The sequence below is a fragment of the Stegastes partitus genome, unplaced genomic scaffold (genome assembly GCF_000690725.1).
Source record: "Stegastes partitus isolate 25-593 unplaced genomic scaffold, Stegastes_partitus-1.0.2 Scaffold270, whole genome shotgun sequence".
NCBI classification, from domain to species: domain Eukaryota; kingdom Metazoa; phylum Chordata; class Actinopteri; family Pomacentridae; genus Stegastes; species Stegastes partitus.
The window spans coordinates 324,821-344,349 of NW_007578001.1; the positions used below are offsets into that span (position 1 = coordinate 324,821).

At 40.9% G+C, this 19,529-nt stretch overlaps 1 protein-coding gene across 5 annotated transcripts in view; it reads left to right on the forward strand.

The window, feature by feature from the left end:
* LOC103357729 (Kv channel-interacting protein 2) overlaps positions 1 to 19,529 on the forward strand; it is a 108,907-nt gene that overhangs the window by 16,106 nt on the left and 73,272 nt on the right. The window contains exon 2 of one of the 5 annotated variants that reach the window (XM_008282410.1): positions 6,198 to 6,205. The exons of the other annotated variants lie outside the window; for them this stretch is intronic. Within the exon in view, the coding sequence (XP_008280632.1) occupies positions 6,198 to 6,205 (8 nt within the window). The remainder of the gene's footprint in view (positions 1 to 6,197; positions 6,206 to 19,529) is intronic. 5 annotated transcript variants of the gene reach the window in all.

The following is a 19,529-nucleotide window of genomic DNA, read 5'->3' on the forward strand; positions in this document are numbered from 1 at the left end:
ATGTAACGGAGGGAAACCGTGCACCTGCCTGTTCCTCACTTCTCCATCTTCTGCTTTTCCTTGGTGTTTTAGGGGAGACAGAGGGAGACACACACACAGGGAAAGCCTGTGACAGATTGAATATGTGCGAGTGTGGCATGCCTTTCAACAGAGACAGAGAGAATAACAGACAGGTGTGTGTTTCTCTCTCCGAAGTCTGTTTTTCCTACTTTGCTGAGCCGTTACAGCAGCAGAGATTCTTCAATTTCTTACCAGCTCCTTAAACAATCTTCTGCTCCCCGATTCACTTAGCTTTGAGTTAGACAGGCGGTCTAAAGATAGAATGGAACAATGAGGGCTGCACTACCGCTCCGCTCTAATAAGCAGTGATTGCTACTTTGTGGTTTTTTTAATGGCTCAAACTTTGAAATAAGATGATGATAGGCATTGCTCCCACTGCTGATTATGTATTGATTATGCATGATGCTCTCTCTCTCTCCCCATGGTGCACGGGATTACTTTTATATTCGTAATCATGTATAGTGTTACCACTTACTTTGCAACTTGAAAGTAAGTATCACAGTATTCACCGCAATCATTTGTGACCTTTCCATATCTATATTTATTTGAATCTCTCCCACAAAATAATGTGTTTTGCACAAAGAAGCTGGTGCGTTGGAGTGGTTAGCATGAGCAGTGATATTCACCATGGTTGACCAGATACAAAAAATTGGGTAGTAGACTGAAGCAGTCATTGGAAAGTGAAAAAACACCTCAGAAATGAAAGGCAGGATGCCATAAATTGCCACTTTAAGTGTGAGGGTGTGTGTGCATACAGTAGGAATGTGATGAAAGGTTTTGGCAGCGCATCTTACTGTCCTGATAGTGTGTACAAGTGGGAAAAAAAAGACGAAGGATGAGCAGGAGAGAAAAAGATGGAGAGGAATATCAAAAATGCTGGTCACTGCTCTCTTAAGGCACAAAAATAAAAAGATGCGTCTGAAGGATTTGTGGAGCCGCTGTAATGCTGATGACACCATTTGTCTCTCATTTGTTAGTCAAAGTGCAGGCCGCCGTTGCTCACTAGGAAATCCTCCTCCCCTTCTCCTTCCTCTAACATCCCTCTCCCCTCTGCTGAATTTGCGACCTGCATTGTGGCAGCGATGATAGGAAAGCTATGACAATAATCCCCTCGCCTCCGTTCTCGTCCTCACCTCCTTTATCAGCCCCCTCGCCCTCAGCCAGCACCACAAAGACCGTTTTCTGTCACACGGAGACAGCTGCTGTGTCAGAGTGTCAAAGTATAGTTTTCCACTGCACTCACTCAAATAGGAGCGCTTTTCACATTGTATTATGGATGGAAGTGATACGCTGCCGTGCAGTCAGAGACACTGAGTTGTACGTGAACACAAACAAATGCTTTAACGGAGCATGGTTTTGCAGGTTATTTTTTAGGGTCAGAAGAAGTTCTTTTTACTATGCAACTTCAGCATCACACTCCCCCTGCTACTCAGGTGCAAGCTGACCTGTAACATCCTGAAAAAACACACACACACCACCATCACATACACCCGAGTCACCTATAAGACGCTTGTTCGACAATGATAATGCATGCATCTTAGGGTTCATATTCCCACTTGAGGAAATTGTGTGAATCAAGTAAATGGACTTTTTACATCGGCGGAAATATTCGCCACATTGCCAAGCTGAACTTCAAATGAACTTTAAGCATTGTACTTCCTCCATACCTGTTTTTTTTTCTCCCTAGAATCCGCTGTTCAGTATGTAATCGGGCCAGTTCTCGTTATCGACTCCGTCTAAGTGTGAGTCATGCTCGAATTGTTAGACTTACAAATGGGAGGATTTTTTTTTTTCTTGCCAGACTTTCTCTTTTTTTTTGTGTCTTTTTGACCTTGCAGAAGTTCGGCATTTTGAGTATAGCACTTTAAAAAAGTTATAGACAGATGGGAAATGCGGCTGGGTAATGACACTGGCTAATGGCCCAGTGTGAAAGTATGAATTCGAACACACGCCCACATGCACACGCTGACACGGACACGTACGCAGACGCATACACATATAGTCGTCCCTGTGTAGGTCTTATAAAAACTGTGACATTTCTCCGCCGTGCGCCTCCCTCTCTCCTCCCCTCCTCTCATCTTTCTCCTCCTCTGCTCCTATTCAGCTGCGTCCTGATGGGGGAGCCTGTTTGTCTTATCGCCCTTCGCCAGCTGTGGTTTGGATCGGGGATCTAGGGGTCTCTCCTTCCCTCAGCTCTTCCAGCGCTATAAAGACAGGGGGACAATGATTTGGCATGCTTCACACACACTCATAAACAATTACAGCGCGCATGCAGGCGCACAAAGGCACACAAACACCGACTTCAATGCACACACTCTTGGAGCTCATCCAGATTTCATGGCTTCGAGTTGTGTGGACCTTAGAGGCAAAAAAATAATATTGTGTGGGAAATATTGTCCAACTCCTTTCAGCGAGGTTTTCCCCCTTTACACTGCCATTAGAGGCTCTCTTTGTGAGACTCTGTAATGCCACCTGCCTGTGACTCTTAATGACTACAGCCACTCTCTATCCTCCCATTCTCCTCACTCACTTAAACACCTTAATGAACCACCTGTAAAATGTGTGTGCGCGCGTGTGCGTATGCATGTGTGAGGTCCTGTAACTGCCGTGGGGTTGCTCTCTGTCTATATGAGCCAATTATCTGTGCTTACTTCTCTCCTAACGACTGCTTTAAAATGAAGGCGGAGGTGGTGGAATAGAGATAACTTTGGCAACCGCGAGGAGCACATGTGACGGTGCGTTTGTGAGGGAGGCCAGAAGTTCGAGCCAATCAAAGAGATGAGTTTGGCAAAGAAACGAGCTGGTATTTGGATAGTTTAATTGTTTGGATTACAGCTACTGCAGCAGACAATTTGCCTCATTATGGGTTTATGAGTCCATTATTTCAACATGCTTATTGCTCATTGTCTTAATATGAACACATTAACTCGGGGCTTTATGTAAAAGACAGCAATCCCAGTCGCCTTCTGAAAAATCCCAGTTTTCTACTTAGAAAAGATTAGAGCCTGACTCATTCTGGATTTTTGGAGCCAATGGTGATATCGCTGCGAGTAAAAATGTCTGATATTGATATACTAACCAATATTTTTACTAATGTTCTATAAGTATCATTTTACTACACTAATGATAATATACAAGTTAGCAGCTTACTGCAAAGACTCTGCTTGACTCCACCGTCTGCTTAGCTGCATTATGCACTCTGCTACATGTGCTCCACAAGTCTAGTTCATCCTTGGGTACCATTTCCAGATGCCTGAAGGTTCCGCATTCATCTGTTCAAACAATTATACGCAAGCATAAACACCATGGGAATGTCCAGCCATCATACCGCTCAGGAAGGAGACGGGTTCTGTGTCCCAGAGATTAACATGTTTTGTTGTGAAATGTGCGCATCAACCCCAGAACAAAAGCAAAAGACCTTGTGAAGATGCTGCTGAAGCTGGTAAGAGAGAGTCATTATCCACAGAGAAACCAGTCCTGTACCGACATGGGCTGAAAAGCTACTCAGAGAGGAAGAAGACATTACTCCAAAAACAACATAAAAACGCCAGATTATAGTTTGCAAATGCACACAGGGACAAAGACCTTCATTTTTGGAGACATGTCTTGTGGTCTGATGAAACTAAAATTGAACTATTTGGCTATTATGACCATAGTTATATTTGGAGGATAAAGGGGGAAGCTTGTAAGAATGAGAACAGCATCCCAACTGTGAAGTATGGGGGTGGCAGCATCATGTTGTGGGTGTTTTGCTGCAGGATGGACTGGTGCACTTTACAAAATAGATAGCATCATGAGGAAACAACATTATGTGGAAATACTGAAGCAACATCTCAAGACATCAGCCAGGAAGTTAAAGCTTGGGTGCAAATGGGTCTTCCAAATGGAAAATGACCCGACACATTAGTTGCAAAGTGGCTTCAGGACAACAAAGTTAATGTTTTGGAGTGGCCATCACAAAGCCCTGATCTCAATCCTATAGAGAATTTGTGGGCAGAGCTGAAAAGGTGCGTGCAAGCAAGGGAGCTGACAAACCTGACTCAGTTACACCAGTTCTGTCAGGAGGAATGGGCCAGAATTCCAGTAAACTATTGTGTGAAGCTTGTTGAAGAATACTCCCCCCAAAAATGATCTCTCTCATTATCTGGCATTTAGCAAATAAAAATAATTTTGGTAGTCCCGACTGACCTAAAACGGGAAAAGTTTAGTCTGATTTAATGTCAGATAGTGAGAAAAAGAAGGTTGTAAACTTCTGGTTTCAACTATGTATGCTGATATGGACACAAAAATCACAATCTGTGAGGTATTTGTCTTAATTACGAGGGGGAAACGTGCCACAAAAAGTGCTGCACACTTAAATAAATAAGTAAAAATCAGCATGTGTAGTGACTATATTTGTTTGGTACACTTGTGTGCCAAATTAAAAGGCCCTTACCAAATGTTTTTTTTTTTTTTTTCCAAATACGTGTACTGTTACATTCCTAATACCAGTGAATCGGTAACAGGCCAATATCGGCCAATAATAACTGCTATTTCAGTTAGTGTCTGGAAAGGATGGTTTGATTCATATCATGCTCTGTCAAATAAAAAAAAATGAACCAACATATTTTTAAAAAAAGAAACTATTAAAAGTAGAATTCCTAATAATTGCCTGGTTATTTAGACAGTACCTCAAAAACAAAGCACATGAAACATACCTCATCATCTTTGCGCCTAAGCATTGTTACGTTGGCAGTCTCAGGTGGATCTTGTCCCTCTTTATTGAGACTTTCGCACAGCAGTGGTTACATAACAAGTGACTCAGAGCTTGTCACAAAGTAACGGCCACCTTAACATGAACCTCACTGGTGTCATATTTAAATGTGTAGAAATAAAGGAGTCAGCTGATGCCGACTGGCAATGTGCATGACTTGTCCAACCTCTGCTAACATAATGCTGTGTTACTCAAATTGAATTTATTGATACTGAATCACATCATTCAATCATTTAGCTGGGTGTAAATTGAAAGTGGGTGGTCATAATGAGGCTGCTGCTCAAATGAGGATTTTGCAGCTTTAGCAGACAGTTGGTTTCGATAATAAAGCCCTAATAGATCAACCTGCACCGCCCTGTCCAGCACTGAATGACAGAAAATTAGGAGGCAATCTGTAGCTGATGAAGAAGGTCAAACATCATGCAATTTACGGATGCAGATATTTAAACCTACATGAAAACACAACACTAATATATTGTCCCCTTGTAAAAGTTGATATGGCAAGTGTCATTCTTTTTAGTTTATTTGGTGAATGGAAATTGTCCTCTTTATTCCTCTTTATCGATTATACTGCCCCCCAGTGACCACACAATTTTTTTTTTAATGCAGCTTTAATTGTCATTCTCAGTGTGTTCATTAGAATGGAACAGATTGCCTTAAAAAGTAACTTTTTGCTAACTAAAGTTAGTAATTGGACTGTCTTTCGAGATTCTTTTCAGACACGCTTGCCCAGACCTGCCTAATTAAACCTACACGAACCTCTGACAGTTTCTCATCACTTTGGCTGTACTCTGGCCTTTTCCAATAAAACCACGGTCTTAACAGTCAGTGGTGGTGATGCAGCTGACAATAATGCGTTTGTTTATGCTGCTCTTCACGTCACTTTCAAATTACCCAAACACCAGAGGCACCGGTTCCAATCCACTGGAACTTCTGTTTAATAAACAAAATTCATTCCTTCTGTCGCCCAGTGTTGCCACAGGTGGGGTCTGTGTTGGGCTGCACTGTGTTTGAGTTTTTTCTTTCTATGTTTGGATATCAAGTGGGTATCTTTTGTTTTATTATTCAGGTTATTTATATGTTCACATGGGCACATGCTGTCAGTGCTTTCTTCAATAATTGCTTATGAATTTAGAGAGCTAAACAATGCACAGAAGCCCAGCAGCTGGCAAAAATCCAGAAGTATTTAATACTTTGACTGTCCGACACATCACACAATCTAATTCCATCCTCTGGACTATTTCATGGCTCCATAACAAACTCGGAGATTAGGATGGTGTCAGTTACCTAAACAAACACACACATACTGTGTGTATTTATGTTCTCGCCACGTTGAGGGTGTTGTCAGGCTTGTAATGTCTCTGAGGTGTTTGCTAAGATAAAGGCCATCCTGTCAATTAACCTTGTGTGATGAGTTAGGGAGCAATATAAACAACAGGACGGAGGGCCCTGAGTAACAGGCAAACACTCTGTGCCTAAACAAACACAGACATGTATACCTATAAGCCTGGTGCACATTCACCTGGGCTTTGATTGCAGCTGGACGATAACACTGATGGTTAAGTGGTATGACCCAGTTTATCATAGTCTTGATGTGCCACCGAATTGTTGATTCGATCCCACAGAACAGAGCAGCTGTAGCACTTCCAGCCCTTGAAAGAACAATGCAGGTGCAGCCACAGCTTGGAGGCAAGTTAGCTTTGTTATTGAACACCTGCTGGACTGTTGCAGCGCCCTGGCTTCCCGTTCTCTGGGGGATCTGAGAGTTGAAATCTGTCTGGGGCTAGTTATGGGAAAATGGGAGGCGAAAATGAAAACATCTGGAGGCAGTTTTATGGAAATTAAAAAAAAATAAAATAAAAAAGAGAAAGGTTGGCTAGGAAGAGGAAAAATAGGTTCATCAGCTGTTTGTAATGACACTAAAAAGATTTTCACAATAGCTAATTTGTCATCATCACAGTTTAATGATAAGTGATAAAAAAAATGAACAAAATTTTAGTTTTTCATATTTCTAAAAAAAAATAGTATATTCATTTTATTAGAAAAGTAACCTGATCGAATATAGCTTTACTCAGCATATGTATATATTTTGGTTGATTGCCAGTGACAACATATATGTAGACCTCTAACAATTACTACGTCATTACCTGATATCAACTTTCTGAACTGACTGTGATTGTTTCATATACTCTTTAGATTGTTTGCATTTACCTAAAAACACCTGGATGAAACTAACACAACTGTCTGATTTCACTCACTTGTTTTCCACAACTTGCCCTCCCTTTTCCTGCTATGGTTCAGTGGCACTAACTGTCTACTTTGAGGCAGCTAGTTTCTAATACTTGACTGATGAGCGTACACTAGGCCCATGGATTCAGTTGCAAAACACCGCAACACTAATGGGGACACATTTTGGTTTTAAGCCAGACATAAAAGAAGAGCCCACTAACTTGGAGGAAGCGATTTGTTGGATTTCCAGAAAACAGGTGGCATCAAAGGCACTAATGCCACAAATCAAAAACTAATTGAGGCATAAAATGAGCAGAAAAAGATGCTTAAATTGTTAACTAGCCTTCAGAAGTTGTTAGCAGATGAGGGGGTAGTAAGAGAGAACAATTCTTCTTCTGCGGAAGCTGCATGTGTCCGTGGCTTGAATCAATCACAGGACTTTTACCAAAGACAGCAGGGTTCATTAGATGTAGTTTCTTGTTTACCAGGGTAACGAGTCACACGCCTTGTAAAAGGAGTGATTGATGAATGAAACCAGCATCTTTCTGAAAAGTTCAGTTATTGCATGCAGTTATTCACACAACTGCAAGAGGTCACCTACTTGAACATCGGCCCTTAAACAACTTAGCAGACTTCATCTCTGCCTCATGCCAATCTGTCTTATGTGGTATTTGTTGTTTGTTTGCATTTTAAGGAAGAAGGATTTAGTTTTTCCGTCACAATTTTCGTTGTCGCTTGGACATTTTAAGAGCTGTTTTCCACCAAATCTTACTGTGCAACATTCCTTAATATAAGTGTTGACTGGATTATGTACACATGCATCAGTGTACATGTGCGTATATATTTCATTATGACTGTGCTTTGATAGTAATCCGTGTAATTCCTACTTTGATGGGTTTTCTTTATATAACATTACTGGGTTAGGTCATTCTTATGACTAAAGAAAAAATAGACAAATACATTTGATCATTTTTTTCCCCTTCATTTTCATTCATATGCCAGTTAACAACTTTGTCTCAAACCATGTGTGTTCCAGTTGCAGCTCTTTCAATGGACATTTGTAGAGTGACTGATGTGACACTTAGTCATGTGCACTTTTGTAATGAGAAGGATGTTGTCAATCTCGCTGAGCCAGGTAAAATTATTTCCCACATTACCTGTAAGTATCTGTGAGTACGCCTACTGTACATGCAAGCACATGAAGATACACAGCAGGTGTCTTTTGTGACATGCAGAAGCTCTGTTCCCTTTTCATCTTCCATTTCCTCCTACACTACACTACTGTATTCTTTGCCATACAGTCAGGGTGCTGGAAGCTGCTCTGCGGGGAGTTGCTCTCCAAAGTAACGAGACGGGAAAAACCTAAAAAACTCTGTCTCACACACAGCAACTGTAGGTGGCAGAATGGCCTTTGTGCTCAAATGTCACACTTCTGCTCTTTCCTCCCTGCCTTTTAAATTATAATCTAGAAAACCGCACACCTACATGCTGCATACAAAGAGCTTTTGTGATACGTGCTCCATGCTTGTCAAGTATCTCGGTTTTTCTTTCATTACGATGTGACTGGCGTCTTTGGGTTCAGCACTGTTATTAAAACTTGCTCATAAAACTTATGTAAACTTTAACACTTCACTTTCTCAAGTAGTGATGAGCAGAGGAAGTTCATATGCAAAGCTCAACATCTTATGGCTCACTGGCCAAATCAGGCACAACAAAGGGTGTCGGCAAGCCTGGCAAGCTTTTTGTAATTTACAATTAAAATAAACTGATTCACTCTGTGATTTTGTTTGTTTGATAATGTCCTCTGGCTGTTCATTTGAAATTATTACAAAGAAAGATAAGTTATGGACCTTTTTATAATTTATCCATTTAATCTGATAAATATGATTGTTTATTAATTGGCCCATTGCCTCTTGTCATTTTGCAAAAATGCCCCCTAGGCAAAGCAAGTCCTTGCACTAGATATAGATTGAGCTGGTTGTGACAGGTTGTATCTCATATGGAAGAGAGTCATTCCTCACAAGACGACATCATTTTTTACAGCCAGTAAAACATTTAGTCTGTCCCTCTGTACTGGAACCTCTCCTTGTTCACTGAGCGTTTTACTGCTGTCATTTCTCCTTCTTCGCCCACTCATTTTTACGTCTAGTTTGTGTGCACACAGTGGTGTGTCCGTGTGTGTGTGAGTGAGTGTGTGTGTGTGTGTGTGTGTGTGTTTGTTCAGGATTTGAGTGCAATGGCTTGGGTGCATGCCTGTTTGGATTGAACTAATCTCTCCTGAGAGAAATAGGAAATAATAGGAACTTCATTCAGGATTTATGAACGCGATTTATGTTCAAACACACAGTCTGATCCCGTTGGTCAGTGTCCGAGTTGCTTTTCCATTACTCAGGACTGCATATAGGTGTCTATTTCTGTCTTCAGAAATAGATGTTGTACTCAAATCACGTACTTGCCGAGTGGATGTCTGCCTCAGCGTTTGAGGGCTTTCATTCAACATCAGCAGGTTTCTGGGTGAAAAGACTGCTGCACAAAGACAAAAAAGGAAAAAAATAACTCCTATTTTAACCCTCCTTTTGTTTGGCTTATTGTACCTTATTGATGCATTTTATTAATGTAAATTTATAGTCGCTAAGTATTTAGTATAAAAAATATATATATAATAGCCTATAATATTTGTTTTGATGAAACAAGTGTGTGTCAATTAATCACTTAGTTGACTATGAGAAACTTCATTGAGCATTAATTTGATAATTGATTATTTGTTCATCTACATACAGTATATGTCATGGTANCACTGAGCTGTTCTACCTGCTCCCAACTGGTCTCCGTCACAGTAATATATCTGACCCCTCTTTACACTGCAGAAGAGTAGAGTCGTTCATTAAAAGGGTAAAATAATGATGGTTTCAACTTAGTCTGATTGACTAAAGCAAGGTTTTATTGTCACTAGGCTGTTTGGCACAGCAGTAAAACATGTTAGTTACTTAGTTTAACTATGAAGCTATGATGTCTCATTTTAAGATATAGAGCTCAAAAGGTTTGTTTATTGCCAACCCACATTCACAAAACGAGATAAGATCAGTGCAGGTTCTTTGTCAACAAGATGGCAGGAGTGCAGAATCACTTCAAGTGCTTCAATTTATCTGTTGAAAATTCCTGTTTTTTAAAAAAAAATTATATTGCAATAATATATGACAGGGTTAGAAGAAATCCCAATGTCAATTTTCTCCAACATCATGCAGCCCTTATACTGTACATCCATTTGGATTTGGAGGCAACTGTATGATGTCAGTGTATCTTCCCGAACTGCTTTCATTGTTAAACTGGGTCAAAATGTTTTTAGGATGCTCCTAATACACTAGTTTGGTTTCCAAAATATAGGCCAACCACAGGTTGGGTAGATACAGTGTCTGGATTTTGGGGGTAAATTAATTATAAGGAGCATACAGGACACCATCTCCTTGGAAGAATGCTTCATATGAAATCTTTATGGGAATCTTACACCAGACATAAATCACAGTGACATGTGCAGTCACGTTCACTCTCACCAACGACAGCATGTCTTATGTATGTTTTGTGTATCCGTGCTCTTTACCCACTGACTGCTCTGCACATGTAACGGAGGGAAACCGTGCACCTGCCTGTTCCTCACTTCTCCATCTTCTGCTTTTCCTTGGTGTTTTAGGGGAGACAGAGGGAGACACACACACAGGGAAAGCCTGTGACAGATTGAATATGTGCGAGTGTGGCATGCCTTTCAACAGAGACAGAGAGAATAACAGACAGGTGTGTGTTTCTCTCTCCGAAGTCTGTTTTTCCTACTTTGCTGAGCCGTTACAGCAGCAGAGATTCTTCAATTTCTTACCAGCTCCTTAAACAATCTTCTGCTCCCCGATTCACTTAGCTTTGAGTTAGACAGGCGGTCTAAAGATAGAATGGAACAATGAGGGCTGCACTACCGCTCCGCTCTAATAAGCAGTGATTGCTACTTTGTGGTTTTTTTAATGGCTCAAACTTTGAAATAAGATGATGATAGGCATTGCTCCCACTGCTGATTATGTATTGATTATGCATGATGCTCTCTCTCTCTCCCCATGGTGCACGGGATTACTTTTATATTCGTAATCATGTATAGTGTTACCACTTACTTTGCAACTTGAAAGTAAGTATCACAGTATTCACCGCAATCATTTGTGACCTTTTCATATCTATATTTATTTGAATCTCTCCCACAAAATAATGTGTTTTGCACAAAGAAGCTGGTGCGTTGGAGTGGTTAGCATGAGCAGTGATATTCACCATGGTTGACCAGACACAAAAAATTGGGTAGTAGACTGAAGCAGTCATTGGAAAGTGAAAAAACACCTCAGAAATGAAAGGCAGGATGCCATAAATTGCCACTTTAAGTGTGAGGGTGTGTGTGCATACAGTAGGAATGTGATGAAAGGTTTTGGCAGCGCATCTTACTGTCCTGATAGTGTGTACAAGTGGGAAAAAAAAGACGAAGGATGAGCAGGAGAGAAAAAGATGGAGAGGAATATCAAAAATGCTGGTCACTGCTCTCTTAAGGCACAAAAATAAAAAGATGCGTCTGAAGGATTTGTGGAGCCGCTGTAATGCTGATGACACCATTTGTCTCTCATTTGTTAGTCAAAGTGCAGGCCGCCGTTGCTCACTAGGAAATCCTCCTCCCCTTCTCCTTCCTCTAACATCCCTCTCCCCTCTGCTGAATTTGCGACCTGCATTGTGGCAGCGATGATAGGAAAGCTATGACAATAATCCCCTCGCCTCCGTTCTCGTCCTCACCTCCTTTATCAGCCCCCTCGCCCTCAGCCAGCACCACAAAGACCGTTTTCTGTCACACGGAGACAGCTGCTGTGTCAGAGTGTCAAAGTATAGTTTTCCACTGCACTCACTCAAATAGGAGCGCTTTTCACATTGTATTATGGATGGAAGTGATACGCTGCCGTGCAGTCAGAGACACTGAGTTGTACGTGAACACAAACAAATGCTTTAACGGAGCATGGTTTTGCAGGTTATTTTTTAGGGTCAGAAGAAGTTCTTTTTACTATGCAACTTCAGCATCACACTCCCCCTGCTACTCAGGTGCAAGCTGACCTGTAACATCCTGAAAAAACACACACACACCACCATCACATACACCCGAGTCACCTATAAGACGCTTGTTCGACAATGATAATGCATGCATCTTAGGGTTCATATTCCCACTTGAGGAAATTGTGTGAATCAAGTAAATGGACTTTTTACATCGGCGGAAATATTCGCCACATTGCCAAGCTGAACTTCAAATGAACTTTAAGCATTGTACTTCCTCCATACCTGTTTTTTTTTCTCCCTAGAATCCGCTGTTCAGTATGTAATCGGGCCAGTTCTCGTTATCGACTCCGTCTAAGTGTGAGTCATGCTCGAATTGTTAGACTTACAAATGGGAGGATTTTTTTTTTTCTTGCCAGACTTTCTCTTTTTTTTTGTGTCTTTTTGACCTTGCAGAAGTTCGGCATTTTGAGTATAGCACTTTAAAAAAGTTATAGACAGATGGGAAATGCGGCTGGGTAATGACACTGGCTAATGGCCCAGTGTGAAAGTATGAATTCGAACACACGCCCACATGCACACGCTGACACGGACACGTACGCAGACGCATACACATATAGTCGTCCCTGTGTAGGTCTTATAAAAACTGTGACATTTCTCCGCCGTGCGCCTCCCTCTCTCCTCCCCTCCTCTCATCTTTCTCCTCCTCTGCTCCTATTCAGCTGCGTCCTGATGGGGGAGCCTGTTTGTCTTATCGCCCTTCGCCAGCTGTGGTTTGGATCGGGGATCTAGGGGTCTCTCCTTCCCTCAGCTCTTCCAGCGCTATAAAGACAGGGGGACAATGATTTGGCATGCTTCACACACACTCATAAACAATTACAGCGCGCATGCAGGCGCACAAAGGCACACAAACACCGACTTCAATGCACACACTCTTGGAGCTCATCCAGATTTCATGGCTTCGAGTTGTGTGGACCTTAGAGGCAAAAAAATAATATTGTGTGGGAAATATTGTCCAACTCCTTTCAGCGAGGTTTTCCCCCTTTACACTGCCATTAGAGGCTCTCTTTGTGAGACTCTGTAATGCCACCTGCCTGTGACTCTTAATGACTACAGCCACTCTCTATCCTCCCATTCTCCTCACTCACTTAAACACCTTAATGAACCACCTGTAAAATGTGTGTGCGCGCGTGTGCGTATGCATGTGTGAGGTCCTGTAACTGCCGTGGGGTTGCTCTCTGTCTATATGAGCCAATTATCTGTGCTTACTTCTCTCCTAACGACTGCTTTAAAATGAAGGCGGAGGTGGTGGAATAGAGATAACTTTGGCAACCGCGAGGAGCACATGTGACGGTGCGTTTGTGAGGGAGGCCAGAAGTTCGAGCCAATCAAAGAGATGAGTTTGGCAAAGAAACGAGCTGGTATTTGGATAGTTTAATTGTTTGGATTACAGCTACTGCAGCAGACAATTTGCCTCATTATGGGTTTATGAGTCCATTATTTCAACATGCTTATTGCTCATTGTCTTAATATGAACACATTAACTCGGGGCTTTATGTAAAAGACAGCAATCCCAGTCGCCTTCTGAAAAATCCCAGTTTTCTACTTAGAAAAGATTAGAGCCTGACTCATTCTGGATTTTTGGAGCCAATGGTGATATCGCTGCGAGTAAAAATGTCTGATATTGATATACTAACCAATATTTTTACTAATGTTCTATAAGTATCATTTTACTACACTAATGATAATATACAAGTTAGCAGCTTACTGCAAAGACTCTGCTTGACTCCACCGTCTGCTTAGCTGCATTATGCACTCTGCTACATGTGCTCCACAAGTCTAGTTCATCCTTGGGTACCATTTCCAGATGCCTGAAGGTTCCGCATTCATCTGTTCAAACAATTATACGCAAGCATAAACACCATGGGAATGTCCAGCCATCATACCGCTCAGGAAGGAGACGGGTTCTGTGTCCCAGAGATTAACATGTTTTGTTGTGAAATGTGCGCATCAACCCCAGAACAAAAGCAAAAGACCTTGTGAAGATGCTGCTGAAGCTGGTAAGAGAGAGTCATTATCCACAGAGAAACCAGTCCTGTACCGACATGGGCTGAAAAGCTACTCAGAGAGGAAGAAGACATTACTCCAAAAACAACATAAAAACGCCAGATTATAGTTTGCAAATGCACACAGGGACAAAGACCTTCATTTTTGGAGACATGTCTTGTGGTCTGATGAAACTAAAATTGAACTATTTGGCTATTATGACCATAGTTATATTTGGAGGATAAAGGGGGAAGCTTGTAAGAATGAGAACAGCATCCCAACTGTGAAGTATGGGGGTGGCAGCATCATGTTGTGGGTGTTTTGCTGCAGGATGGACTGGTGCACTTTACAAAATAGATAGCATCATGAGGAAACAACATTATGTGGAAATACTGAAGCAACATCTCAAGACATCAGCCAGGAAGTTAAAGCTTGGGTGCAAATGGGTCTTCCAAATGGAAAATGACCCGACACATTAGTTGCAAAGTGGCTTCAGGACAACAAAGTTAATGTTTTGGAGTGGCCATCACAAAGCCCTGATCTCAATCCTATAGAGAATTTGTGGGCAGAGCTGAAAAGGTGCGTGCAAGCAAGGGAGCTGACAAACCTGACTCAGTTACACCAGTTCTGTCAGGAGGAATGGGCCAGAATTCCAGTAAACTATTGTGTGAAGCTTGTTGAAGAATACTCCCCCCAAAAATGATCTCTCTCATTATCTGGCATTTAGCAAATAAAAATAATTTTGGTAGTCCCGACTGACCTAAAACGGGAAAAGTTTAGTCTGATTTAATGTCAGATAGTGAGAAAAAGAAGGTTGTAAACTTCTGGTTTCAACTATGTATGCTGATATGGACACAAAAATCACAATCTGTGAGGTATTTGTCTTAATTACGAGGGGGAAACGTGCCACAAAAAGTGCTGCACACTTAAATAAATAAGTAAAAATCAGCATGTGTAGTGACTATATTTGTTTGGTACACTTGTGTGCCAAATTAAAAGGCCCTTACCAAATGTTTTTTTTTTTTTTTTCCAAATACGTGTACTGTTACATTCCTAATACCAGTGAATCGGTAACAGGCCAATATCGGCCAATAATAACTGCTATTTCAGTTAGTGTCTGGAAAGGATGGTTTGATTCATATCATGCTCTGTCAAATAAAAAAAAATGAACCAACATATTTTTAAAAAAAGAAACTATTAAAAGTAGAATTCCTAATAATTGCCTGGTTATTTAGACAGTACCTCAAAAACAAAGCACATGAAACATACCTCATCATCTTTGCGCCTAAGCATTGTTACGTTGGCAGTCTCAGGTGGATCTTGTCCCTCTTTATTGAGACTTTCGCACAGCAGTGGTTACATAACAAGTGACTCAGAGCTTGTCACAAAGTAACGGCCACCTTAACATGAACCTCACTGGTGTCATATTTAAATGTGTAGAAATAAAGGAGTCAGCTGATGCCGACTGGCAATGTGCATGACTTGTCCAACCTCTGCTAACATAATGCTGTGTTACTCAAATTGAATTTATTGATACTGAATCACATCATTCAATCATTTAGCTGGGTGTAAATTGAAAGTGGGTGGTCATAATGAGGCTGCTGCTCAAATGAGGATTTTGCAGCTTTAGCAGACAGTTGGTTTCGATAATAAAGCCCTAATAGATCAACCTGCACCGCCCTGTCCAGCACTGAATGACAGAAAATTAGGAGGCAATCTGTAGCTGATGAAGAAGGTCAAACATCATGCAATTTACGGATGCAGATATTTAAACCTACATGAAAACACAACACTAATATATTGTCCCCTTGTAAAAGTTGATATGGCAAGTGTCATTCTTTTTAGTTTATTTGGTGAATGGAAATTGTCCTCTTTATTCCTCTTTATCGATTATACTGCCCCCCAGTGACCACACAATTTTTTTTTTAATGCAGCTTTAATTGTCATTCTCAGTGTGTTCATTAGAATGGAACAGATTGCCTTAAAAAGTAACTTTTTGCTAACTAAAGTTAGTAATTGGACTGTCTTTCGAGATTCTTTTCAGACACGCTTGCCCAGACCTGCCTAATTAAACCTACACGAACCTCTGACAGTTTCTCATCACTTTGGCTGTACTCTGGCCTTTTCCAATAAAACCACGGTCTTAACAGTCAGTGGTGGTGATGCAGCTGACAATAATGCGTTTGTTTATGCTGCTCTTCACGTCACTTTCAAATTACCCAAACACCAGAGGCACCGGTTCCAATCCACTGGAACTTCTGTTTAATAAACAAAATTCATTCCTTCTGTCGCCCAGTGTTGCCACAGGTGGGGTCTGTGTTGGGCTGCACTGTGTTTGAGTTTTTTCTTTCTATGTTTGGATATCAAGTGGGTATCTTTTGTTTTATTATTCAGGTTATTTATATGTTCACATGGGCACATGCTGTCAGTGCTTTCTTCAATAATTGCTTATGAATTTAGAGAGCTAAACAATGCACAGAAGCCCAGCAGCTGGCAAAAATCCAGAAGTATTTAATACTTTGACTGTCCGACACATCACACAATCTAATTCCATCCTCTGGACTATTTCATGGCTCCATAACAAACTCGGAGATTAGGATGGTGTCAGTTACCTAAACAAACACACACATACTGTGTGTATTTATGTTCTCGCCACGTTGAGGGTGTTGTCAGGCTTGTAATGTCTCTGAGGTGTTTGCTAAGATAAAGGCCATCCTGTCAATTAACCTTGTGTGATGAGTTAGGGAGCAATATAAACAACAGGACGGAGGGCCCTGAGTAACAGGCAAACACTCTGTGCCTAAACAAACACAGACATGTATACCTATAAGCCTGGTGCACATTCACCTGGGCTTTGATTGCAGCTGGACGATAACACTGATGGTTAAGTGGTATGACCCAGTTTATCATAGTCTTGATGTGCCACCGAATTGTTGATTCGATCCCACAGAACAGAGCAGCTGTAGCACTTCCAGCCCTTGAAAGAACAATGCAGGTGCAGCCACAGCTTGGAGGCAAGTTAGCTTTGTTATTGAACACCTGCTGGACTGTTGCAGCGCCCTGGCTTCCCGTTCTCTGGGGGATCTGAGAGTTGAAATCTGTCTGGGGCTAGTTATGGGAAAATGGGAGGCGAAAATGAAAACATCTGGAGGCAGTTTTATGGAAATTAAAAAAAAATAAAATAAAAAAGAGAAAGGTTGGCTAGGAAGAGGAAAAATAGGTTCATCAGCTGTTTGTAATGACACTAAAAAGATTTTCACAATAGCTAATTTGTCATCATCACAGTTTAATGATAAGTGATAAAAAAAATGAACAAAATTTTAGTTTTTCATATTTCTAAAAAAAAATAGTATATTCATTTTATTAGAAAAGTAACCTGATCGAATATAGCTTTACTCAGCATATGTATATATTTTGGTTGATTGCCAGTGACAACATATATGTAGACCTCTAACAATTACTACGTCATTACCTGATATCAACTTTCTGAACTGACTGTGATTGTTTCATATACTCTTTAGATTGTTTGCATTTACCTAAAAACACCTGGATGAAACTAACACAACTGTCTGATTTCACTCACTTGTTTTCCACAACTTGCCCTCCCTTTTCCTGCTATGGTTCAGTGGCACTAACTGTCTACTTTGAGGCAGCTAGTTTCTAATACTTGACTGATGAGCGTACACTAGGCCCATGGATTCAGTTGCAAAACACCGCAACACTAATGGGGACACATTTTGGTTTTAAGCCAGACATAAAAGAAGAGCCCACTAACTTGGAGGAAGCGATTTGTTGGATTTCCAGAAAACAGGTGGCATCAAAGGCACTAATGCCACAAATCAAAAACTAATTGAGGCATAAAATGAGCAGAAAAAGATGCTTAAATTGTTAACTAGCCTTCAGAAGTTGTTAGCAGATGAGGGGGTAGTAAGAGAGAACAATTCTTCTTCTGCGGAAGCTGCATGTGTCCGTGGCTTGAATCAATCACAGGACTTTTACCAAAGACAGCAGGGTTCATTAGATGTAGTTTCTTGTTTACCAGGGTAACGAGTCACACGCCTTGTAAAAGGAGTGATTGATGAATGAAACCAGCATCTTTCTGAAAAGTTCAGTTATTGCATGCAGTTATTCACACAACTGCAAGAGGTCACCTACTTGAACATCGGCCCTTAAACAACTTAGCAGACTTCATCTCTGCCTCATGCCAATCTGTCTTATGTGGTATTTGTTGTTTGTTTGCATTTTAAGGAAGAAGGATTTAGTTTTTCCGTCACAATTTTCGTTGTCGCTTGGACATTTTAAGAGCTGTTTTCCACCAAATCTTACTGTGCAACATTCCTTAATATAAGTGTTGACTGGATTATGTACACATGCATCAGTGTACATGTGCGTATATATTTCATTATGACTGTGCTTTGATAGTAATCCGTGTAATTCCTACTTTGATGGGTTTTCTTTATATAACATTACTGGGTTAGGTCATTCTTATGACTAAAGAAAAAATAGACAAATACATTTGATCATTTTTTTCCCCTTCATTTTCATTCATATGCCAGTTAACAACTTTGTCTCAAACCATGTGTGTTCCAGTTGCAGCTCTTTCAATGGACATTTGTAGAGTGACTGATGTGACACTTAGTCATGTGCACTTTTGTAATGAGAAGGATGTTGTCAACCTCGCTGAGCCAGGTAAAATTATTTCCCACATTACCTGTAAGTATCTGTGAGTACGCCTACTGTACATGCAAGCACATGAAGATACACAGCAGGTGTCTTTTGTGACATGCAGAAGCTCTGTTCCCTTTTCATCTTCCATTTCCTCCTACACTACACTACTGTATTCTTTGCCATACAGTCAGGGTGCTGGAAGCTGCTCTGCGGGGAGTTGCTCTCCAAAGTAACGAGACGGGAAAAACCTAAAAAACTCTGTCTCACACACAGCAACTGTAGGTGGCAGAATGGCCTTTGTGCTCAAATGTCACACTTCTGCTCTTTCCTCCCTGCCTTTTAAATTATAATCTAGAAAACCGCACACCTACATGCTGCATACAAAGAGCTTTTGTGATACGTGCTCCATGCTTGTCAAGTATCTCGGTTTTTCTTTCATTACGATGTGACTGGCGTCTTTGGGTTCAGCACTGTTATTAAAACTTGCTCATAAAACTTATGTAAACTTTAACACTTCACTTTCTCAAGTAGTGATGAGCAGAGGAAGTTCATATGCAAAGCTCAACATCTTATGGCTCACTGGCCAAATCAGGCACAACAAAGGGTGTCGGCAAGCCTGGCAAGCTTTTTGTAATTTACAATTAAAATAAACTGATTCACTCTGTGATTTTGTTTGTTTGATAATGTCCTCTGGCTGTTCATTTGAAATTATTAC